General features: G+C 52.2%; 1 protein-coding gene across 3 annotated transcripts in view; it reads left to right on the top strand.

Annotated features, from left to right (window-relative positions):
• The window catches only part of F13A1 (coagulation factor XIII A chain), a 124,856-nt gene that overhangs the window by 86,117 nt on the left and 14,471 nt on the right, over window positions 1-24,268 (top strand). For all 3 annotated transcript variants that reach the window (XM_006181096.3, XM_032462451.1, XM_032462450.1), the window contains 5 exons: window positions 1,900-2,003; window positions 3,378-3,466; window positions 11,137-11,290; window positions 17,036-17,323; window positions 22,968-23,128. In XM_006181096.3, coding sequence (XP_006181158.1) covers window positions 1,900-2,003; window positions 3,378-3,466; window positions 11,137-11,290; window positions 17,036-17,323; window positions 22,968-23,128 — 796 coding nt within the window. The remainder of the gene's footprint in view (window positions 1-1,899; window positions 2,004-3,377; window positions 3,467-11,136; window positions 11,291-17,035; window positions 17,324-22,967; window positions 23,129-24,268) is intronic.

Below are 24,268 nucleotides of genomic sequence, written 5' to 3'. Positions count from 1 at the left end.
TCTGCTTAGGGTCCCAAATGATGGCAGGCAAAGTGGTAGCTGGGACTGCGGTCCTATCTGATGCTCAGGGCCCTTCTTCCAAGCTCAGTCTCCCATCATCACCCATCTTCCACAAATACAGATTCGCACACTTGCCCAAGGATAAAGCCCAGATATTTAACTTGGGATAAAAATCTCGCGATCTCGTCCTTACCAAAAGCATAACTCAGCATTTAAAAGCATGACGCTCCATCACTAGCCGTGTGACCTCAGGCAAGACTCTTAACCTCTCTGTGCTTCGGTTTCCTCCCTTGAGAATGGGGAGTAGTAACAACAGCGCCTTTCCCACGGGGCGCTGGGAGTACCAGGTGTGTGCGCGCGCAGGAGGGCCGTAGAGCCGGGCACGCAGCAAGTGCTGTGCTGTCTGTCAGCCTGGAGGTTTCCCTGCCCGAGCTCACCTGCCAACCCTCTTGTCCCACGCACACAAATATGCAAACGTGCGACCCCCCAGCCCCGACAAACAGCATGCGCCACACACCCCATACTGGCTATTTCTTGTCTCCACAAGTTTGTTCTCACTCCTTCTGTTGACCCGGGAAGCTCCCATTTACTTTTCAGGACTCGGCTCAAATACCACGTCTGCTGTGAAGTCTTGCCTCCTGCCCTGAGGGCTTCCCCGCTGAGACCCTGCTGCGCCCTAAATGAATTTTGGGGTCACTTCATTCAATCAATCAATTTGATTGGGGTCATTCGATCAATCAATTGAATATCACGTCAGTTATTTCTAGAAGTCAGAGTTGCCATGTTTGAGCTTGTTCTAAGCGATTTACTTCTGTTATCTCGTTCGAGCCTCACGGCAGACGCTTGGAATGTTTTAACAGTTGGTCTGTGTGTTCGGCGTTCCTCTTTGCCTGTGGGGCTCTTTATGGGCAAGAGCCTATGTCTCGGTGCATAATGGGCTCATCATTAAACAGACACCTAACTGAGCCACCCAGAGATGAGCTGAGCTCAGAGAGAGATGGAACACACACAAACTACTGACTTTGAAGGACGCTGAGGGAAAGGATTGAGGAAGCTGGACCCAAAATTCATCAGCACAATAAACAAAGCCTGCTGTAACGCCCTCACGCCACCATTAAATCGTTATTGCTACATGAATATTGTCTACAGTGCGGACAGGTTAATGTGCTGTCATTTGTTTCTGTAATGTCATATAATTTCAGGTCTTTCCAAGGATGCAGTGTTACAATTCATAATGATATTTTATCCCATGCTCTTGCTTCAGGGGTCATATGCTAAGTCTGAAAAGTTTTGCATGACCCTCAGCCCACCTTTGGCAAAGGGTAAAGAGACACTCACCCTGACAACCCTTTCTTCTTGTTGGACACCCAATGGAAATTTGACACAAATCACAGGCGATGAAAGTCAGGAGTTAATGTTAGGGTTTCTATGGCAATGGTCTAAGCCCTAAAACACAAGCATTTCCTTGTTTAATTGTTACCAAGGGATATGCTTTTTATAAATCTGGTATGAATACAAATATAAAAGGAAATCAAAAATATATGTACTTTGGCTTTAATTAACTTTTCTTCCCTGCCAGATTCCTTGAACCCATAGTAAATTCTGTTTCATTAGGCAGCAGACAATGGTTAAGATCAAAATTGTTTAACGCATAGATCAGAATATCTCTGGGTGGCCTGGGAAGCTGATTTTAGTGGGGGGAGAGTAACGTCCAGCCACGTGAGTGCCCCGCCAGGGGTGCCAAGAAAACTGAAGTACTAGGGCCCTGGTGTGTCTCCAGGAGGTTTCAATTTAGCTTAACCTGTTTCAGTAATTCAGAGATAGCATCGCCACTTTTTGATTTCTTGGAGCACTGCACGCGGTGGGAAGCTTAATCCCACCGGGGTGGTGTTTTCTCAGGAACTACCACTGCTGGAATGAAGCCTGGATGACGAGGCCCGATCTTCCCGTGGGATTCGGAGGCTGGCAAGTCGTGGACAGCACCCCCCAGGAAAACAGCGATGGTAAAACCACATCCTCCCGCGGGGAAGCTGTCGCACTGCTGGGGTTTTGTTTGCACTCATGACTGCGCCCGGTGTGTGGGAAACACTCCCTCCCAGTGGGAGCCGGCATCCGCAGTGTGCTTTCTGGGCACATAGACAGTATTAACTACCTGCCGGTCAGGTTTAATTTCATTTCAATGGTCGGCTTTACTCTGATTACTTTATAACGTTTAGCGGGGGATGCAAAGCATAAAACTTAACATATATATTTCATCAACTCTTGCTTTGATAAGCAGTTTTAAAGACAAGAGAAGAAGTCGCTGTGTAAGCGCTTTTCCTAGGCTATAAAACAGACTCCAGCCCTCCCTGATACACGGTAATAAGTTATAAGGCAGTAGAAAAAATAAAGAACTCCAAAAATAATTGCAGATCATCCTTTAAATTGTTGTTTCTCCAGAACCTGATTTCTTTTTATGTTATGTGACTTCTTTCCAAACTTGAGGATGTGGGTCCTTGTCTTCTGATTGGTAAATTATGCTAATTTATTTAGTGGCAGCTGTGACCCCCCCTACTTGACCCAGATTTTTATAAAATCACATCATAGGCCTCCATTTCCCTTTAAAATGATGACAAAAAACAGTGGTCTGGGATGTTGTTTTCACTTCCCCAGGTGTTGATATTAGACAGTGATGTATGTGTATGTGTATGTACACAAACACTCATCATACACGTTTAAAATCCTTGCGGTACTGGATTTTAAGAGAGAAAGTTCAGTGCTTTCTGGTGTTCTCGGTTATACATCATGATGAGATATCTGGGTGACTAACAGCAGCTAATTTCTTATCAACAAGAGCTAGCTGGCTAAAATTCAAAGGATTGTATAAAAGCCAGTCTGGGCTGCTGACTTTCTGAAAGCACGTGGGGCATTGGTCCATGTGCGTGGCCAACGTCCAGATTCTCTAGTTAAACTTGACACATGTCCATGATGTCCAAAAACGAAAAACAAAAATGGAAACAAACAACACGGGTGCTGAGGACACATCACCGTTTCCAGCGTTCTAGACACCGGTTGCAACAGCGTACGTAAGCCAGGGGCTTGGCACCGACACACCTGAGTGTGTTTGTAGCTGGAATTGCAGGTGCAGGATGAGTACTGCCCTGTATTCTTTTCTTGGCTTCAAAGTTTGGTTTGCAGAAGCGTTTCCCACAAACCCCTCTTGACGGGATGCATGGCACACGGGTGAGTCGCCCGCTCTGCCGTGGAAAGCACTCGGGGCGACATCACTGACGAACCTGAGGAAGGCTTCGGGGCTGCGACCTCTGTCCAGACCAGTTCTGTATCTGGGCAGGACTGAAGACTACAGACTCATGTTCTCCCTCCTCTGTGTGCTGCAGGGATGTACCGGTGCGGCCCAGCCTCAGTTCAAGCCATTAAGCACGGTCACGTTTGCTTCCAGTACGACGCGCCCTTCGTCTTCGCAGAGGTAAATGGGAAGCGGGGGGGGGGGGGGGCCGCTGCTTTCCCCTCCAGCCTCCCAACACGTCAGAGGAAGGGGTGCTGGGCTGTTCCTTCCGAATTTCCCAGGTGCATTGTGTACGCCTCGTGTTTGCAAAGGCATCATTCGAACCTCCAGGTGCTGAATGCTAAGTGCAGTTCTTAATATTTTTCTTTCCTTGATATCTGGAGATTTCCCCACCTGAAAGCAGTGGCTTTATTAACCTTAGCTTTGTTCTCTGCACCCATGAAGTAGGTATCAACTGTTCTCAAGAAATTAAGTGACTAAATGAATCATGCAACTACAAGTTGGTGGGGACGGTCCTCAAACTGAAATTCCAGAGTGCAGCGCTTCACTCTGAGACTAGCCCAGCGACTCACGGAAAACAAAACCCAAACACACCACAACTGTGGTCTTAGTCTGGGGACAGCAATCCATTTCCTGCCGTTCCAGGCCACCCTCCACCCGCGGGGACCAGAGCCGAGCTCCCAGACTGAGGAGGGGAGGGAAAGGGCCAGAACCCGAGGCCCTGAATGCACGGAGGGGGACCCTTTGGGGAAGGGTCTGAAATTCCAGAAGAACTGAGCCAGGGCTGGAAGCAGAGAAGGCAGATAAGGGGCGCTCCAAAGAGAGCCCCGAGAATCAAATTAAATGGAAGAGGTATCAGGCAAAGCGGAAGGCTGGGAGGCGGCGAGGGTGGGGGTGAGGAGCAGAGAAATACCAGAGGCTGAGAGCAGAGCTTCCCCAGAGTATAGTTTTACCAGTAAACACAATGAAACACTGTCCCGCATTTGTTGAGTTCTTACTGTGGAATCACTTGACCTGCCCTTTGATGCTCTTAGTGACCCTTTAAAATCAGTATTATCATTCTTCCCATTTTACAGGGGAAAAAAGTGAGGCAAAGAGTGGTTAAATCACCTGTCCACAGTCATCTAACCAGTAAACAGTAGCGCTAAGACTGCAAGCCAGGCAGGCGCCCGAGCCCCCGCTGGTCACCGCCACCCGCTGCCGCTGTCCTAGACTGAGTAAATGCCTGTTATTCATGCGTGTCAGGCACTGTGGGAATTCGGACGCCTGTGTCCTTGAGAAGCTTGATTCTTGATGGGGGGTGGGGGCATGTAAACACATCAACATTTAAATAACAATAACGCAAGTGATGCTGTGAAGCCAATGGTCAGAAGAGCAATGTGGGTGATAACTGACCTGCGTTTGTACATACAGATGTGATCATTGAGAAACACGGGCTGGGAACTGAGGTAGGACAGCGGAGGTCACAGGGCCCCTCTAGGGGGAGAGGGTGACCTGGGAACAGGCAGGACACCTGAGTGGTAGGTGCAGGATGAGCGGAGCCGTCGCGGGGGCGCGTGGAAGGAGGGCCGGGGACGCTCCCGGGAGGGGCCAGAGCCTGGACTGAGTCTTGAGGGATGATTAGCAAGTATTCAGGCAAGGGTTGTAGGAAAGAAGCCATTTGAGGCAGAGGAGAAACCTTGAGCCTCGAGTGGTGTGTGTACACAGCGAAAAACAACGCAGGCTCGTGAAAAGTGATGTGTCGGGAGGCATCCAGTGATGGCGGAGCTAGACATGGCACGTTCTGCCCTGAGACGGGGACACCGCCTCCTGGAAATGAGAGGCTGGGCACAGGGAAGGGGCGGGGCCCGTGCGCGCAGCCTCGAGGGGAAGGCCGCCCGGTGGGAGGCGCTGGCGCGGAGACTCCACCCCCGGAACAGACAGAGGAAAATAGGTGGAGACGGAGGAGGCAGAACTGGGAAATAAAATCAGCGTAAATGTCTAGGCGGCAAAAGCAGGAATGTGGAGCACACAAAGCGAACAACGTCCCTGCTACCTTCACAGCTTCTGGAAGCCTTGGGACTTTCCACCTCTTCAGTTTCTAGAAGCCGTGGGGGAGCGGGCGGACCGAGTTAGGAATTTCACCTGCTCAGGTTCACTCTGGGACTTAAAGATTTATCCGCACCTCCCAGCTGCCAGCTGATGGTTTCTGGTGCTATTAGGGCTTCTTCTTACTGGGAAATCCCTCCAGAACTGACCAAGCCTTGCTTTGCACTCTCGTTATGCTTTGTTGCTGCAAAGGGAAGCAGACGCGCCTCCCCCCAGGAGCAGCTTGCCCCTTGCTGTTCATGGGGGCACCTTTTGCTGCCATTAAATACAGATCAGGGTGCCAGGAACGTCATGCGGACTTGCAGGTTGTAATCACTCCTCCCTCAGCCGCCGCCGCCGCCGCGTCTGCCGGCTGCGCGATTTGTCGCTCTGGCCAGGGCTGGGCTGCGGGGCTGAGCGCGAGGACCCCTTTCCCGGGGGTGCCCGGGGCAGGGCTCGGTGAGGGGCGTCGTGTGCAACTTCAGTGAGCGGCTCCATGACTCAGGCCTGGGCCCGCATCCTCTCGCCTTCCCGCCCCCTCGCCGCGTGAGCGTGCCTCTCACGGCGGCAGCTGCGCCCATCGGAATCCGGCTTTTCTTGCCTCCCAGCGCGCTGACTTTCTTGGTCATTCCTTACTCATTTCCTGGTAGAAGCAAGTGTCATGTTTGCTGACTCTTGTGGGTCTTCTCAGGGCTCCCTTCGTGAAAGCAGGACCCGGAATACGAGGGGGCTGCACGGAGCGCATCCCACCTCTGTCCCCTTTCCTCTCCTCCTCCGTCTGGAAGGGCGCCCTGCCCATTTCCAGATTTCCTCCAGGGACTGCGGCTTATTTCAGTGCCCTCCTCCCTTCTCCTGCCCTCATCCTGGTGGTCGCTTGCTCAGATCTGGAGGCTGGTCCTCCTGCCCTCCCCGACTCGGGGCGGCCTCGCGCCCCTGAGGACATCAGGAAGGTCCCCCGCGTCTGGGGTCGCTTTCCCAATTCCCGCGTCCACCGAGCGCTCAGGAGTTGCTCCCTCTGCTCTGTCTCAGCCTCTTCTGACTGGGCCTGCTGTCCCCTTCACGCCACCCCATCCCAAACTCACGCACACGCAAGCACGCACACACTCCTGCCTCCCCTCCCCTCCCCGGCACCCGACCTGATTTTGGCAGCAGTGACAGGCTCCTCGGGGCCACGGTCACCACCCTGTTGCTCCAGGAGCCACGCCTTCCGTTGCTCCGGGCCCGCGGCCTCTGCACGCAAACTGTGCAGACGCTCCTCTGCAGATTCTTCTTCCTCAACTCAAGGTCGTCTGTTCTGCTACCACTTATTAGATGCAGCCCATTTTTTGGCAGCTCCTATTCTGATCTAAAATAATTCATCCATTCATTCAAATAACATGTAAAACTGTAGCATCATTTTGGCTTCTCTGCCTAACCTTCCCCAGGCATCTTGCCAGAAATATCTTCAAAAAAGGTCACGAATCCTACCACACTGTGACCTCCACCCTCGCCCTCTGAGCTCTGAACAGCCCCAAGCTCGGGGACGTTGCCTCCTAGCTCACCCCTCTCCTCCTCTCCTGCCCCTTTCCCGTTTATTCTCCACGAATCAGCAGAATTACCCTTTAAAATGTAAAAAACATCTCACTCCTCTGCCCCAAACCTTCTAATGGATTCCCAACACCTTAACGATACAATTCAGCAGAAATCTTTACAGGATTCGCTGTCATCTGGCCTCTGGCTGCCCCTCGGTCCCCATTCCTTGCACATTTCCTCCAGCCACACTGACCCGCTTGCTCCTCTGGAAACATCCAAACACGCTCTTTTGTCAGCGTCTCTGCACATACTGCTCCTCTGGCTATGAAAGCTCTCCCTCATCGCATCCGGGTCTCTGCTCAGCTCCCTCCTCAAAGGTGCACCCACCTCCCACCTAAAGCGCCACCACCTGCCCTGTTGTCTGTCCTTCCACCCTGACTCAGGGCCACTATTACTCTCTCTCCTAGAAGACAAGCCCCATTAAGGTAGGATCTGCTGGACCCTCATTGCAGAGAGCGGGGTCTGGCACATCCCAGCCACCAATACATACATGAGTGAACAAAGCAAACAAAAGCGGGTGCAGAGCACACTGCTGAGAACAGTACCTCAGAGATACAGTTGCCAGATGGCACCTTCAAGCGCTGGCAGTGCTGTGGGAGGGGAGGCTCACAGATGCCGCAGCAGAGGGCAGCAGCCTAGCCAGCCCCTACCGGCTGAAGGGATGGCAGGCACCAGGGGCACATCCAGCAGGTGTGCCAGGAAGCCTCCTGAACCAGGCAGGCATCCCCTGCCTCCCTCGTGAGCCCTCAGGGGGGTAACCACCTTCCCTGCACAGCCTGCAGTGCAGTCATCTCCACTTGGGAACCAAGGAACAAAACAAACTCTGTCCTGGGTCCTGAAACAGGAGTCTCCATCCCCGTGGGGAGAAGCGTGGCTTCTGCCAGCTGTGGACACACGTTCACGTTCCATGGGCACAAGCAGAAGTTTGCAGAGAAGTCTGCCCTCTAGCCTGCGGCCCAGGCCCACCTGGGTGAGTCCCCAGGACTCTGGAACACCCAACATGCTCTTGCATCAGTCTTTCCACATACTGTTCCTCTACTAGGAAAGCTCCCCCCGCCCCACCGTCCACCCCACTTTGGAAGTGCCTGTGTCTGGCCAAGAAGCAAGGGTGTGACGTGCTGAAAATAGTCATATTTCATGTCAGGATGCCCAGAGTCTTCGTGACCGTAGCCCCTTCAAATGTATAGGTGGGACTAGGTGGTCACTGAGACCCCTTTTCACTCAGAAGAAATTAAACATGGGACTTTCACAGGTGGTGCTGAGCTACCTGCTAGCCTTGCAAAGAAGATTTTATTAAACCCAGGCTCAGGGGCGTTCGGTAACTTGCCCAAAGCCACACAGCCTACGTCCAATATTCCTTCCACTTACGACTGTTCTACCATAGACAGCCAAGTGGTCTTGGGTGGGGGCCCATCACAGGTGCTTTTAAGCCCCTTGGTGACTCTAATGTGCAGTCAGGATGCAGACCCGACCACACTAGTGGCTAAAACCAAAACGAAAAGTTGCAGCTGTTGCTTGGAAAGAATCCTTTCCCTCCACCCCCAGCCCCAAGGTACGTATGCAAAAGCCAGTTCACGTGTGTGTCTCTCCTCCCCTCTCCCCTCAAGGGACAGTGAAGCTGGGCTGGCCTGAGATTTCAGCCCCCATCCATTTCCTGAGCCGTGCTCCAGGGGGAATGAGGATTTAGACACTTGCATATTTAGCCTCCTCTCCCTGGAAAACCCTAAGCTTCAGTCAGGATTGTTTATTAAGAGGATATTTATCATCATTGTTGCTGTAATTTGCAAGTGGGGAGGGAGCTGTCAGTGCTGCAGGGCCTCCTCGGAGGGAGCGAGAGTGGAGATTCTCAGGAAGCTCAGTTAACGTTTCCTTACCTTTTTTTTTTCCAAAGTGAGAAATATTCCTTAGGTGTCTGCTGTGTCATTTCCTGTCCTGATTCCTGATTTCACATTTCAGCCTTTCACACTGGCTAGCACCGCCCAGCCCTGGATACTCTGATGAAGGGCAGGGCCACCATCGTCACCCCTCAGAAATCTGAGCAACATAGAAACACCAGGCCCGAGGCCTGGAACCAGTTCCCCACCTCCTGTGGTGCCTCGGTCCTGCAGAGCGATGTGGGAGAGGCAGTGTGCTGGGAAACCCGAGGGAGGAAACATGTATGGGCTACCCAGGGTGAGTCAGGGATGCCCTATGGGCCAGTCCAGGGTGAAGGTCAGGGAATGTGCTGTGAGCTAGCTGGCCAGGGTGAAGGTCAGGGAATGTGCTGTGAGCTAGCTGGCCAGAGTGAAGGTCAGGGCGTGTACTGTGGGCCAGTCCAGGGTGAAGGTCAGGGAGCGTGCTGCGGGTCTGCCCATCTTTGTACTTCCTGTCCGTCAGCTCCCAGCCAGGAGACCACAGACACTCTGTGGACCCTCTGACTCAGAACCTCACCTGTAGAACAGGGTAATTCTACCCACTCACGGGACTGTTGCTGTGGAGTTTAAATGAAATCATTTTTAAATGTCCCTGGGGCATTATGGGTCCGTCAATGTCGACTACTTACTTCCCCTTAGTAGAGATCAGGTCTTATGTGAATTCAGGAAGAATACTTTGTGAGGAAGTAGAGAAATTCGCTCCCTTAAACCTCATCGTTAGAAGTTAGGGATCTACCATCACATCTTCCCGTCACCTAGTGATGACCGTCGCAGTTTCGCTCAGTTTTGAAGTTTTACAAGTCATGCTCACCTAGATGCTACCTCACTCAGTCCCAAAGGGTTCCCAGGAAATGGGCAGAACGAGCCTCATTTTCATTTTGTAGAAGCAGGGACTGAAGTTCAGACAGGATAAGGTAACTTCCTAAAAGCGCACATCCACGATCAGAGCCCACGTTTCTTGCCGCTAATCCAGTGCGTCTCTCAAGTCCCTGAAGCTGCTGGTCCCTCTGCCTGTCACAGCCTCTTTTTCTCCGTTTTTTTTGGCTTTAACTATTTCAAGCTTTAACGGGGTATGTATAAGTGGTATTAAAAGGCACACATCAATGCACACGCCTCGATGAGTTTGCACACATGCATGTACCTGTGACGCCCTCACCCCAGCGAAGGCAGTTCACACCCCATCACTTCCCCAAAATGCCCTGCGCTCTTTTGCTTTTCACTTTGTTTGTTTTTTTCTGGCAGCAACACTTGACATGAGACCCTTTAGTTCACTAGCTCCTCTGAACCCTCCAGGTTTCAACTCGTTGTCCCCTCCCACGCCCCTGCCACCACCTCCACCACGTGCCCTCATGGCGTCTTGGACAGTCCCCTGCAACAGACTCATTGTCCTCTACTGCAGGGTTCTCAGGCCTGGGTGTCCAACAGAATTATCTGAGACCTTTTCAAAATAAGAAGAGATTTTCAGTCTCACCCAAGACTTCCTTGATCAGCATAGTTTTAAAAGTCCCCCCTGTGAGTCTGATGCACAGAATCTCCCTTGCTAGAGTGTCACCCCTACACAGGCAGTGTCCAAGTCTCTCTGGACATCATTAGGACTCCAGCACCTTAAACAATATCTGGCAAGACTATTAAATTATTATTATTATTGATAACCTTTCTTGAGTGTTTGCTCTACACCAAGCACTAAGATAAGTAAGTGCTGTATATTTATTTTGGCTCATATGCCCACCATCCTAAGGAAACAGCTATCATTACCCTATTTAAAAGAGGAGGAAATGGAAGCTTGGAGAGGGGCTTGGAAAACATTTATAAATGCCTCAGTGACTATCTTCAGCTGGAGCACCTGGTACAGCAGCGCACTCTGGGTTTCCTACCTGTTTCCAGGCTAGTACAAAAATCTTTCCCAGAAATCACCCAGCACTTCCTCTTCTTCATGGAAGTAGGTCACACCGTCACCGTCAGCTTAAAAGAAGCCTGGAAAAGAGAGTAACAGACAGGGTGCTTTCAGCTCCGCCTTGGGAGGTAGAATTTACCAGCAAGTCAAAGGTGAGAAAGAAAGGGCTGGTGCTCAGCCAGCTAACAGTCCCAGCCCCAGCCGTCCTTAATTTAAAATACCTGACTATTAATCTAAGCTGGCGTCTCCAGAACAGGTTTAAAACAAGTTTCTCACGGTGAATGACATTTTGGGAGAGGAACGTGTCCGCTTGAGGGACCCGAGGTGACTACACTATCGAGAGTTAGAGGTTTGGGTGACAAGGACATCTGATGGCGCTCAGTTTTCTCCTCTCCTGTTTCTAGGTCAACGGTGATCTCGTTTACATCACAGCCAAGAAAGACGGCACTCACGTGGTGGAAAACGTTGATACCACCCACATTGGGAAATTAATCGTGACCAAACAGATTGGAGGCGATGGCATAAAGGATATTACTGATACCTACAAATTCCAGGAAGGTGAGTTTCTGCTGCTGAATGAAGATTTCTCTGCCCAAGTCCTCTTGGTGCTTTGGGAGTGACAGTCACTGTCACCATGAAATGTGTTCCAGACAGGACAGGGGCATGTGCAGCACTGGGGAGTTAGGACAGACGTCTAAGCTTTTGTGAAGCAATTTTTCATTTCATTTTCATTTCACCTGTTAGCTGGCTTTGAGCAGAATTCCCCTTCACGTGGCTTGTGAAGATGGTTGGTTTAAAATCACATCTATTTGAACAGAATGTGGAACGTGTTCTTGTTCATAAAAATATGAAAGGACCTTAATTTTAGATAATCCCATTAGAAAACATGACATAACAAGTGTAATTTAGTTCAATAACAGAAACGTGAATAACCGTCCACACTTGCCTAGCGCCTCCCAGACTGCTGCCACGTGCGTCGTCCCGCTGAAGTAGCGTGGCGCGCCCGTGGGGCTGGCCGCGCGGCAGTGGCGGGACACTGCAGTCTCACTGGATTCGGGCGCGTTAGTCTGCAGTCCTGTTTCAATCATAAAACAATGTTAAGGTGGTCTTGTTAACATTTAGTGCGTGGAACGTTTCGAACGGAGCTGCCGAGTTCAAGCCCGTCTCACGCCGTGCTGAGTGCCTGCTCTAAGCCTGGAACTGAGTTTGGTGCTGGGGACCGCCGCAGGGAGCAGGGTTCGGTCTGCGTCCCTGGCCGAGTGATGGGTTCAGGATGCTGAGGGGGCTTTGACAACAAAGAAGAGGGACACAGTCCAACCAGGGGATTCAGAAAAAGCAAAGCCCAGTAAGAGAAGACACAGGCCACAGTTAAAGGAAGATGGGAGGCGGGAACACGACCAAAAGCAGCTGGTGTGTTTAGGGCCCTGCAGGCATTACAGAAGCTGTCAGCTCAGAGCGCCTGGCAGCTGGAGTCAAAGCTCCCTGGGGTCAGTAGTGGACAGGAGGTGGAGGACCTTGGATGTCTCGATGGGGATGTAGAATGTATTTTACAAATGTTTCACCAACAGAGCTTCTGAGGAATGGCATTTGTTTTAGTGAATGGATAAAAATGGAGAGTAATTAGCATATGCGTAAATATTCATCAGTATTCCTGAAATGCTGAGTGCAGAATTTGTTTTAAATATTTTAGATCTTCTCTATGCTCTTATTTATAAAAGCAATTTGCACTACAAAGAGAAATTTGCTGAAATGAGAACTCTTGCGCATGGCATTAGAAATTCAGGATTTCTGTCATCTGAACTAGTGAATTTTTGCTGTGTTTCTGAAATGGGTATTTCTTCTCTCCTGTTGGTTATCACCCACTGTGCAAGGTAGATACAAAAGATCTTTTTTTTTCCTTTTTGGATTTTTCCTAAAAAGAGAGTTTTTAAAACCATAAGTACAATAAAACAAAACAAAGAAGCAGTGCCCTCTGGTTAGAGTTAGAGGCGAAAGGTTTGGAGAGGAAGAAGGGAAGTCCGCAGCAGGAGTGAAGGGAACTGGCTGCAACAGCCATCCTCTCAATAACTTGCCGTTAACTGCCCGCCATATTCCAGACTCCGTGTAGGGACGGAGACGCGCACAGCCCTGCCTTCCCGTCTAGCTGGGGAGACGGGCAGGAAGCAAGCCCTCCCCAGGCTGTGTGACAGCTGCCCAGAGCAGGGGTGGGTGGGCAGATGCTCAGGGCCCCTGGGTGGGCGCCCTGCATCTAAAGGGTAAACGGAAACACGGCGATGACACTTTCCCCATGGAAAGTCTCCAGGAAAAGGCAGCAGGACAGGGACTGTGGATAAACTCTCTGCGTGTGGACGAAGTCCTGAGCAGACAGTGTGTAGAACAAGAGCGGGCCTCCAGGAAGCCATCTGAGTGACCCGTTATCTCATCCAAACCACGCAGCAGGACGCCTTCCACCGTCAGCCTCGGAGGTGGATGTGGAAGCCAGATCAGGCTCAGATGTCGAGAGAGGCAGGACCCAAACCTCCGTGAAAGAGGAGTCGGGAGCTGGGCCAAGCGAGAGCCCTGCATCAAAACAAATAAAACGTCCCGGCTCTGAGTGAGGAAGACATCTGAGGTCCAAGCCTCTGGAGTCCGGCAAGAAGGCAGGGCTCAGAGAGGCAGGCAGTGTGGGGGTCAGGTCCAAGGAAGAGCCCCGAAATCCGCATGGTTTTAGGAGACACCCCATCCTGCACCTGGGCTGGAATTTGCCAGGTGTGCGTCAGCCTCTTAATCAAGGATGGCGTTTTCTGACGTGGGGAATGACGAGTCAGTGCCATTTGAGAAGGATGTTGGGCTTGCCTCTGAATATGCTGGGAAAGAGGGGATGGGTACTGATGCCCTCCACGGGCACCTAGGAAAGTCTGCCAGCATCCTCTGCCACCCTGACTCTCCTTACTGAATCCCGTGTATAATTTCTCCATCCACATGTGCTGAGTGTGGCCGCTAACATGTTAGGAGGAGTGAAAACATAAGGAAAAAAATTATGACCAGATTTAGGAATTTACTATTTTAATTAATGAGACAGTGGAAAGATCGTTTTTCACTATGAGGAACTAAAGCCTAATGGGAATTTTATACCTGGCTTTAAAACATAAGATGATGAAAACTATAAAATTTTGAAAACCAGAGTTCTTAAAACTTCTCCTGCGACAACAGGGCTTCTTTTATGGTGGCGTCTGGGTCCTGTTCCCTCTCTGCTCCGTCAGTTATTCCCTCTGTCGCTTGTAGTTTCACCTCTCCTTCCCACGTCGCCTGTGTTAAAAAAAAATTTGTTATAAAACTCTTTTCCAGAAATGTAGTTCCCACCCCTGCCCCCAGGTGGTGCTCTCCCCCGCGTTCCCCGCTCCGCACGCAAAGGGCTGAGCCAGCGTCTGTGATGGGCGCGTGCGTGGTGGTCCCTCTTCGCTTGTCCCCTTAGACCCGTGCGAGGAGGGCTGTGCCTTTCGTCTGAGTCCTGGCGCAGTGCCTGGACAGCACAGGGGCTCCTCTGGCGTGAGACGATCAAAGGAACAGAAGTGCAGGTGCACTTCCACAGGCGAGCTTCGCTGGGCGTCGTCTGTCCCAACCTGGACTATTTAGTGTCTGTTATAAAGACGAAAGCTTCGTCTCTGGGTGACAGCCAAGTGCTTCCCCAGACCTCCATCCTCCAGAGCCCCCTCTGCACCCGGCTGGGCCCCCGGTCCTGGGGATACAGAGCTTATGTTCTCATGGGGGAAGTGATGCCACAGCCACAAGTACTGGGAAGAGGGAAGAAGACCAGGTAACGTGTTAGTGAGAGACGAGGGGACCGGGGCTGGGGACACCTTACACTGGCAATGGGAGGGGGGTGGGGCACTGAGAAGGTGACGCTTGAGCTAAGACACAAACAAGGAGAAGAGGCTTCATCCGACCTGAAAGGCAACTGCATCACCCTCACTTCACCCAGTGACTGGAGAGGGGGCTTTGACCTTGCTCCTGGAGGCCCCAGAGGAGCCTCGGAAAATGTGACCTGGCTTTAGGGCACTCCCTCTGAGCGCTAAATTCACGCCCCGGGATTGGGTGAGACAGCAGAGCACCCGGCAAGACCGCAGGGAGCGGGGAGTCCGCCCGGCCCGGGAAGCCCTGCCGTTCCCGCTCGCAGGGACGGGCTGGTCCCAGAGGGCAGCTGGAGGTTCCCGCACCTACGACACGCAGCAAAGTGGCTCCAGCGCCGGGAGCTCCCACGGCCCCTCCGCCGTCTCCACCAGCTCAGCCCTCATCCCCTGCCCGGGGACGCAGCTCTCCCACCACGGTCCCACTGCTGGTGCTCACCTCCTGAGATGTCGCCTAATTGCATCTCTGAAGCGCATCCAGAGCGATAACCATTAATGCTCGCTTTCTCGGCGAGCTATTTGCCAGATGCTTCCTGCTAAACTACCTCACTGCCCTTTCCTCGTCACAGCCCCTCCCTCCCCTTAGTAATAGCTCCTGCTTATCGATTGTAAACACGTGCTCCAGCCAACGCTTGTCCTGGACCATTTGTTTCTGGCACATTCTTGCAGCCTTGACAATGACAGAAATTATTAATACACACACACAGAAATACACAATCACGTTGCTTGCAACACCTGTCGGCAGTTTTCTGTCTCTGCAAAGTCCCCGTAGCTGCCAATTCTTCTGCACGTACACCCTCTAAACCACCTACCAAGCCCTCCTGTGTAGTTGCCCTTACTTTGCAAACAAGGGAACTGATGGTAATCGTAGTGCCTGCCTTGGAGAGACGTCCGAGGACTCGACGCGCCTGTGCACAGTGCGCACCTCCCACGACACCTGTCACAGAGTCAGCTCTCAGGGAGGCTTGTCGTCATTATTAACTCACCTCCTCGTCTCACTGCATTTTATTATTAACTAAGTAAAGTGGAAGATAACATGATAAAAATTCATGTAACTACGAAAGCCAGCATGTTTATTTCTCAGTGATTCTGTCTTCACTACCCACTCACGGGACTAGTTTTCACAAGCCAAAGAACTTACCTCTCCGTCTTCCACGATGCACAGAAATGTACCAGGTGGATTCTGGGTAGTAGGTACTGTTGAGGAATCCAAACTGGAGTCACCAGCAGCAAGCTCTGAGCCCCGACTTGTACCTGTATTTCTCAACTGCTCACCTGCACAAAGCTACTTTTTTTTTAATTGAAGTACAGTCTGTTACAAGGTGTCAATTTCTGGTGTACAGCACGATGTCCCAGTCATGCATACACATAAATATATTCATACATATATTCATTTTCATATTTTCATTAAAGGTTATTACAAGATATTAAATATAGTTCCCTGAGCTATACAGAAGAAATTTGTTTTTTATGTATTTTTACATATACAGTAGTTAACATTTGCAAATCTCAAACTCCCAAATTTATTCCTTCCCACCCCCTTTCCCCCAAGTAACCATAAGATTGTTTACTATGTCTGCGAGTCTCTTTCTGTTTTGTAGATGAGTTCATTTGTGTTTTCTCTTTTATTTATTTATTTTTTTTAGATTCCACATATGATAATATGGTATTTTTCTTTCTCTTTCTGGCTTACTTCACTTAGAATGATGATCTCCAGGTCCATCCATGGTGTGCAAATGGGATTATTTTATTCTTTTTTATGACTGTGTAGTATTCCGTTGCATATATTCACCACATCTTCTTTATCCAGTCATCTGTCAATGGACATTTAGTTGCTTCCATGTCTTGGCTGTTGTAACAGCATGGCTGTGAACACTGGGGTGCATGTATCACAGAGCTCCTTTCTGATTCTCCCAGATCTCGCTTTCCTCTCCTCATCTCCACCACCACCACCACCACCTTGGGAAACCCTACAGAAGACATTTTTCTAAAAATAGCACACGTATCTCAAACTACATCATCAGAGGCCAAAAGGGTGTCCTTCAAAAAAAAATGTGTTCTGTGTCAGATGAGTATGGGAAACCTGGTTTTAAAGTTAGCAAGCCTCCCCACGGTCGGGCTACCTGCTTCCTCATGTCTCTTTCCACATGGGCCTGTCCCACTTGCTGCTGCCCTGTCCCCCACACCTTCCTCTGCTGCCGTTCACCCCCAGCAGGGGGCACAGACCACCTTTCCCAAGCAGCACCCCTCTGCGTACACTCACATCTAGCACACTGTTAGCAAGCCTTCCAGCGCACAAGGCTCTGAGGCCAAGTTCCCTGTGGGGAGCCCTGGGTCAGCTGCTGCCGCCTGGATGCTCACAGCCTTCGCTCGCATGGATGGCACTCCTTTGTCCTTATCTCTGCACCTTTCCTAGGTCAAGAAGAAGAGAGGCTGGCCCTGGAAACTGCCCTGATGTATGGGGCAAAAAAGCCCCTCAGCACAGAGGGCGTCGTCAAGTCAAAGTCTGACGTTCACATGAACTTTGAAGTGGAGAATGCTGTGCTGGGAAGAGACTTCAAGGTCATCGTCACCTTCCGGAACAACAGCCATGCCCGCTATACCATCACAGCCTACCTCTCCGGCAGCATCACCTTCTACACCGGGGTCGCCAAGGAGGAATTCAAGAACGAGACGTTCAACGTGACAGTGGAGCCCTCATCTTGTAAGTTACCGAGGGGGGGACCAGTCTCTCCAGGACATGTTACCCGCTTCCCTGTCTGGCTCGGTGTGGACGCCCCCTAATAACTTCCTGCCAAAGCTTAAGTTCTGGCCCTGAGCTCAGGAGAACCCATTCCTCAGGAGGCCTCAACCCGTGTCTTCATGGTTCATGCACAGAAGTGAACACTGGTTTTCAAAGCCTAGAGCCCCAGGAGTTGTGAACATTAAATGTCACTTAACCTCCTGCTACTTACAGGGTGGGCCGGGGACCTGAAGCCTCAGTACCCCCTGGGAGCGGGTCGGAGACGCAGGCTCTCGGTACCCACCCCAGACCCATGGAATCAGGATCTGCGTTTTTTCAAATTTTGTTGACATGGAGTTGATTTACAATGTTGTGTTAGTTTCAGGTGCACAACAAAGTGACTCCATTACTTTCATGCGTGTCCATTCTTTTTCACGATAGGTTATTACAAGGTATTGAATACAGTTCCCTGGGCTCTACAGTAGGCCCTTGTTGTTTATCTATTTTATAAGTAGTAGTGTGTACGTGTTGATCCCAGATTCCAGATTTATCCCTCCCTCCTCCTTTCCCCTTTGGTAGCCAGAGTTTGTTTTCTATGTCCGTGAGTTTGCATTTTAACAAGATTCCAAGGGGACTCATGTGCACAGGAAAGTTGGTGAAGCTCATGTCTCAGAAAGTAGGTCCACTGGTGGTGCCTGCCTCCCAAGTTAGAAATGGCTTTTGGGGGGCTGCCCAGCAAGAATGGCGTGTTTTGCTGTACCATTTAGGGGGCAGGGAGGTCTGAGCTCTGCAGGGTGACCTGTCTGGTGTGCAGGGTCAAGAGGAACCCCTGAGAGAGGAGACTGGGGACTCGGAAGGGCTCTGCCGGGCAGCCGTCTCCTTGGGGGGGGGGGGCCTCTGTCTCACCAGGATCCCTTCCAGCCTCCCTTGCCTACCTGCCCTCCCAAAGCATCTTCTTCACTATAAAAATTCAGAGTATTTCAAGCAGGACTGGGGTTGATGCTGTAGTGTGCACTGGGGATTGCAGTTTCGGCCAGTCGCATTTCCCGGGGTACTAGTTTTTCATGCACACAACGTTGGTCACTCAACCAGCAAAATGAGCCCATCAGAAGAGCCTGACCTCCAGGCCGAGCACGGCGAGTTAGATGGGGCAGGTTGGAAAGAGCCAACACTTCAGGGCGCCGGATCCGTCCACCTGACCTGTGGAAAGAAATTTTAAAATTTATATGAATAATAATCTTCCTAAAGCAGAGGCCGGCAAGACTGTGGCGCCCCCTGGGGTGACCAGGCCAGACAGCTCAGGCACTTTCAGGCTTCCTGGATTCGGTGTCTGTCCCAGACCACAGGGACGCTTCGCAAAGATGTTAGCAGAGAAAAGGGAAACAATCCCTAAAACTCCTAATTGCAAGAAACTTACTCAGACTCGAAGGAAGCAAATCCCCTGGCTCCAGCGGTGGAGCCGACAATTAAGACATCACTGTGGTTTTTTTGTGTTTTTTGTTTTTTGAAACAGAAACCTGCCAGGAAGGAAGGCGGAAGCTCTCCTGCTAGGGGGCAATGCCTGCAAGTGCACAGGCCCTGAGGCCAGCGGGCTCAAGGCGCATTCAGGGGGCAACAAGGCGGCCAGAGCCAGGAGCAAAGGCGCCAAGGGGAGGCGGTGGGCGCAGACCAGGGAAGGGCCCGTGGGCCCTGGGAAGGACTTGGCTTTGACTCCGAGTGCGCGGTGGCGCCGTCAGGGCTCGGAGCAGATGTGCGCCACAGTCCAACCTGGGTTCCAAGAGATCGCTCTGGCTGCTGTGCCCAGACCAGACCGCAGGGGGAGCGGAGCTGAAGCTCAGAGACTAGTTAGGACAGCGGTGGCGGCGGTGGTGGTGGCGGTGGCGGCGGGGGAGCCGGTGAGAGCCAGCCGGGCCTGGTACGCCCTGAAGGCGGGGCCCGCCGCAGGCAGACAGAGGGGTGCGTGGTGGGAGGGGAGGAGGCCGGGGAGGAGACTAAGGGAGGTAATACCCGTGAGCGGCTTCCCACCTGTAAGTTCTCAGTAAACGTTAACTCCCAACATGTTTGAGCTTTGGGAAACTGAGACTAGCAATCTGTTGATGTGTTCAAGGCCACACACAGCAATCAGAGGCAAAGCAGGAGGTACTAGAAGCCAGGCCCCATTCAGTCAGGGACAGTGGGCCAATGCCTTGTCCCCTTGGGCCCTAAGTGGGCCAGTTCCCTTCCTCGGGGGGTCCAGCTGCCCTTGACTCCCCTGGACGAGAAACCCTACACCATCCTTTTCTGACAAGAGCCCCTTCTCTCACGCTCCTTCCCCTCCTGTCTCTAATCTGATTTTGAAAATAAGCTTATATGAGTTAGCAGGCTAGGGCGGCGTGGTATATTAGCCAACGCAGTCATCGATGTAGGAACAGCTGACCAAACCGAAGCCTGACTCAGAATTAGCACAGCGCCCACCTGCTCAGCCCACCCCAACGCTTGTCCTGAATAATTTGAAGGGGATTGAAGACTGTTTCTTGCTTTAACCTGCAGGTGGGTGGCATTAACTGTGTGCAATAAATTGCATATCACAACCTAAAATAAATTGCAATATATTGCAAAAAGCCACAGGATTCTAGACCTGGACCCAGTAGGTCTGAGCACATCCCTGGGAGGGTTTATTGCAAAGGTTTTCCAAGTAGAACAAGAGGCGTATTTTCCAGACTGATGATTAAAGGGAGAGTGTGGGCTGGAATCAGCCCAGAGGATTTGAATAACTTAAGCCTTCCAGTACCTTCAAAGGTGCTACCATTTCCACTTGGCCCTGTTTAGTTCTCCTTGCATTTGGGGAAAGAGATGAGGCAGCTCCTGTCTGTGTCTCCCCTGGCTTTCCCCAGACGCCGTAAATGGCACTGGCAGGATCCCAGCCCCACCACTCACAGAATGAAAATCCATTCTTCTTTCTCTTGCCACATTTAATAAACTTTATCTAGAACAATTTCTTGTGCAGCGGCAAAGCACAGCACTTATATAATGTACTATTTCAGGAGCACTGTTCTCCTGGGCTCAGAAACACAGCCCAGTTTCTTTAGTGCCAAGACTGAGAGGATGCTCCGCCTCAGAGAATAAAGAGTCCTGAGGCCGACAGGATCAAGGTAGCGAACGCCTCTGGAAAGGCCGGTGGAAAGACGTCACACACATCTCACCAGCCTGCAGAGCAGAGCCCAGCGGTCACAGTCCTCTAGAAATAGCCAGAGGGTGTCCATTTTTTCATCATTACCGGTGGCAGCCAGAGGCCAAAGGCATGTTCTTCCAGGCCTGTCATTTTGCCGCCCCCTCTGGCGAAGTGAAAACCAGGCCCCGTGCGCTGCTCTGGCGTTGCATCCAGTCAAGGGATGGAGTCTTGCTCTTCTAGACAAGCCACTGCTAGGGAGGCCTTGGGGGAAGCGGGTCCAGGCTCAGACCCAAAGAAGGTGATATGAGTGGGTCATTCAAAAAGGCAGAATTCGAGAGTCAAGGTCAAGGCAAGGTCATGGATTCAAAAGGCTGGCTCTCAGTGGAATGGGGCTGCCCCAGGAAGCCCCCTGAGTTGTTTACTGCTTGTCCAGGGTGGACCGAGACATTCTAATAACTCTGTGTGTCCGGCGGCCATCTCTCAGCCCCGGCACCACGGACGTTTCAGGCTGGATGATTGTCGTGGGGGCCCGTCCTGTGCGTTGTATGCTGTTTAACAGCATCCCTGGCGTCTACCTACTAGCCACCAGTAGCACCTGCAGCTGTGACAGCCAAAACCATCTCCAGGCACCCCTGGGTGGGGGCGGTGGCATGGAAGGGCAAAACTGCACCCAGCTGGCAACCACTGATCTAGGGTGACCACCCTTTCCATTTTGCCAGAATGGAGTGCATTCCGTTTCAAACCTGAGACCATCCTAAGTCCACCCAGTTCTGCTCTAACGCACCCCACCTCCCCCTAGGACCGCTCAAGCTTGAATATCCATCACCTGAGCATCCCAGCCCGACGCAGGTCCTGATTCCCTAGGCGGGGCTGGGGGGCTGAGAGGCCGCGTCTCTAACCAGCCCGCGGGTGGTGGTGGTGCTGGGCTGCCGACCACCCTGGAGCAGCACCAGGCCGTGCCTTCTGCTTGGACTAAGGCTCTCACAGGGCTGATTCTGGGGAGGGGGTCCCCCTGGTTGTTGACCGGTGCTTCTCAGCCCCGCTGCACGTAAGAGTCAGCTGTGGAATTTTTGAATCAAGGCCTGGGCCCTAACCTCCAAGGTTCTGAGTTAATTGGTCTGGGGTGAGATCCAGCTGGGGAAGTTCTTAAATGCCCTCAAGTGATTGTGAGGTGGAGCCAAGACGGAGAAAGCTTCAGTCCGAGGACCAGAGGCGGTCACAGCACCGGCTCATCCGCACAGAGACCTTGAAGCAGGTAAGGGCGACCTGACGCACTGTGGCCTGGGAGCCCCCAAGGCAGGGGGCCGCCCTGCGCCCTGGTGCTCACCCCACACGGCCTTCCGTGCCCAGCACAGGATGGCGGCCAGGGACGGAGGGCTCAAACGGACTCCCCTCTGTGCTTTAGGCTATCGCCCGTGGGGATCATTTCCTCCAATAACCTCCATAGGAGGAGGAAATTTTGGCCAAAGGCAGACACTGGGCAGAGCCGTGGCGGAGACGTGCGGTTCCGTGGATGGGGGCGGAGGGGTGAGTCTCCCTGCCAAGCCTGCCGCTGGCACGTGGCTCTGAGCGGGTAGCACCAGGCGCTGCCCTGCGACCCAGGCTCCGTCTGCAGAAGAGCTGCCCTCTGCTCTCTGCGCTCCTGCGCTGTGGGAGGCGAAAGCGAGAGAGCGGGCGCTGCAAGCAGCCCTCCCTGCTGCGGTCAGAGCCACAGGACAGGGGCCCCATCCTCAGCCCCGCTGGTGGATGGAGGGGAGCCACGACCACCCCCTCCTTCCGAATGTCATCCTCACTGGCCTGTCCCCAACACCTACGAGCCAACATCAGTGACCTGGGGAAACAAGCGTTTGGCACAGAGGCTCTTTAAGTAGCAAACAGGATAGAGGGTGCGGAAGAGCTGAATGTCTACGGTGAAAACCAGCTTCAACCACTTCTTTCTCTTAAATAGAAACAGCCATGTCAGATTGGTACAGTAAGAGCTGGAAAGAAAGTGTGGAGCAAAGGAGACAAGGCAAAGGTTAAGGAGGTCGATAGCTTTGCTCAAGCATGGCCATGGCCTGCAGGACGTGTTTTCTCATCGCAGGAGGGGACACAGCACGGTGGCGAGGACATCACCGCCCCACAGCTGCCGTCTTGGGACTGTTTCTGCCCAAATCCAAGAGCAGCTAAAAGCCCTGGGTCCTTGATTTTAAACCTCTTCGTCAGGTTGCATTTTACAGCAGCAAAAGCACTGTTTGGAAAATTTGACACGTTTGCCTCTAGAAAGACTTTCCTGAATGTTCAGTTTCCAGCACATCCGCTCTTGACCCAAGAAGCGGGAGTGCGTCCTGTCCCTGACTGACCCCGCTCTGTCCGCCTCACCTGCGCGTCCCCTGTGGAGGCTGTGCTCAGGCGGGAGAGCCGGGGCCCTCGGGGAAGAGGGACGCAGGTCCCACCCCCGGTCTTGATGCCGCCTGTTTGTTCTCCCCCTGCCAGTCACGAGGGAGGAGGTGCAGATCAGAGCGGGCGAGTACATGGGCCAGCTGCTGGAGCAGGCGTTCCTGCACTTCTTTGTCACGGCTCGGGTCAACGAGACCAACGACGTTCTGGCCAAGCAGAAGTCCATTGTGCTGACGATCCCCAAGGTCATCATCAAGGTCAGTTTTAGCATCTCGGATGAAGGGCAAAGGCTGGGTTGTTGATGGACAGCCAGGTGTACTGTTTGTGAGTGTGTGTGTGTGTGTGTGTGTGTGTGTGTGTGTGTGTGTGAATGTGGGTCCTGCTCAAAGGAAAAAAAAAAAAAAAGAAACCAGGCTCCTCCTGTTTTTCTGAAAGAAGTAAACCACCCTATATATAGACCTGCACAGAGAGCACTCTTCTCCCCTCTCCAGATTTAAATATGCAGCTGTGGCTGCAGACACAAACACAACCTGTGAGTGTGAACACACTTGTGGAGGAGGACAAAGGTGTGTAAGGACGCAGATGCTCAGAACTCAGTGCAAAGTGGGCCAGGCGTGGCAGCAAGCGGAAGCCACCCGCACCCCCTCCCGCCTGCTCTTTGGACGGTACTAGAGAGCCCGGAGCTGGACGCAGTAGACTGCGCCAAGTGCGAGGTCAGCTCATGACGGTGACCTGTATGGGCACACCTGGCAACCACCGGCCAGATGCCGGCGCAGAGGATTTCCTACATCCAACAGCCCAGAAAGTTCCCGCACACCGTTTCCAGCCAAGCACCCCCGCCCCCGTCCCCGGGTTGACCACTTTCCTGACTCCTATGACCATAGGGTCTTTTTTGCCTGATTGGCTAGTAGTTTTAATGTCTTCTCTCCATTTACCACCGGAAATCTTTGCCCACACAGCTCAAAGGAGCTTGGCAGAGGAGGCTGAGGATGGGTGGGAAGGGAAGACAGAGATGGCAGCCCATTTGCTCCCACTTCTCGGGACACTGGCCGCACCCGTAGTCACATCCCTGAGACACCTCCTGCCCTAGAAGCAGAAGCCCAGGCCCCCAGCAGGGTCCTTGGGGTGTGACCCCTTCTGTCAGCCTTACCTGGGGCTCAGAGCCCCTCCCACGTGATTAAAAGTGCTTGGCACAGATCCTAAGCTGCATTCCTCTAAAGTGATGGATTAATCAAAGTTTTAGTGGGGGGTAGGGGAGGGGCAGTGGGCGGGGAGGGGAGGTCTGCCTTGTGTCTTATGAATCATTTGCTGTGAATGATCTGTAAAGCTAATAGCTAATGTGTGGCATTCAAAATGGCGGCTTTCCTTGGGTGCAGTGCCGTGGGGGTGGCACTTGA

This window comes from Camelus ferus, chromosome 20, assembly GCF_009834535.1.
Source record: "Camelus ferus isolate YT-003-E chromosome 20, BCGSAC_Cfer_1.0, whole genome shotgun sequence".
NCBI lineage: Eukaryota > Metazoa > Chordata > Mammalia > Artiodactyla > Camelidae > Camelus > Camelus ferus.
The sequence above is the reverse complement of the archived record's forward strand: the minus strand, read 5'-3'. Positions and strand labels throughout refer to the sequence as shown.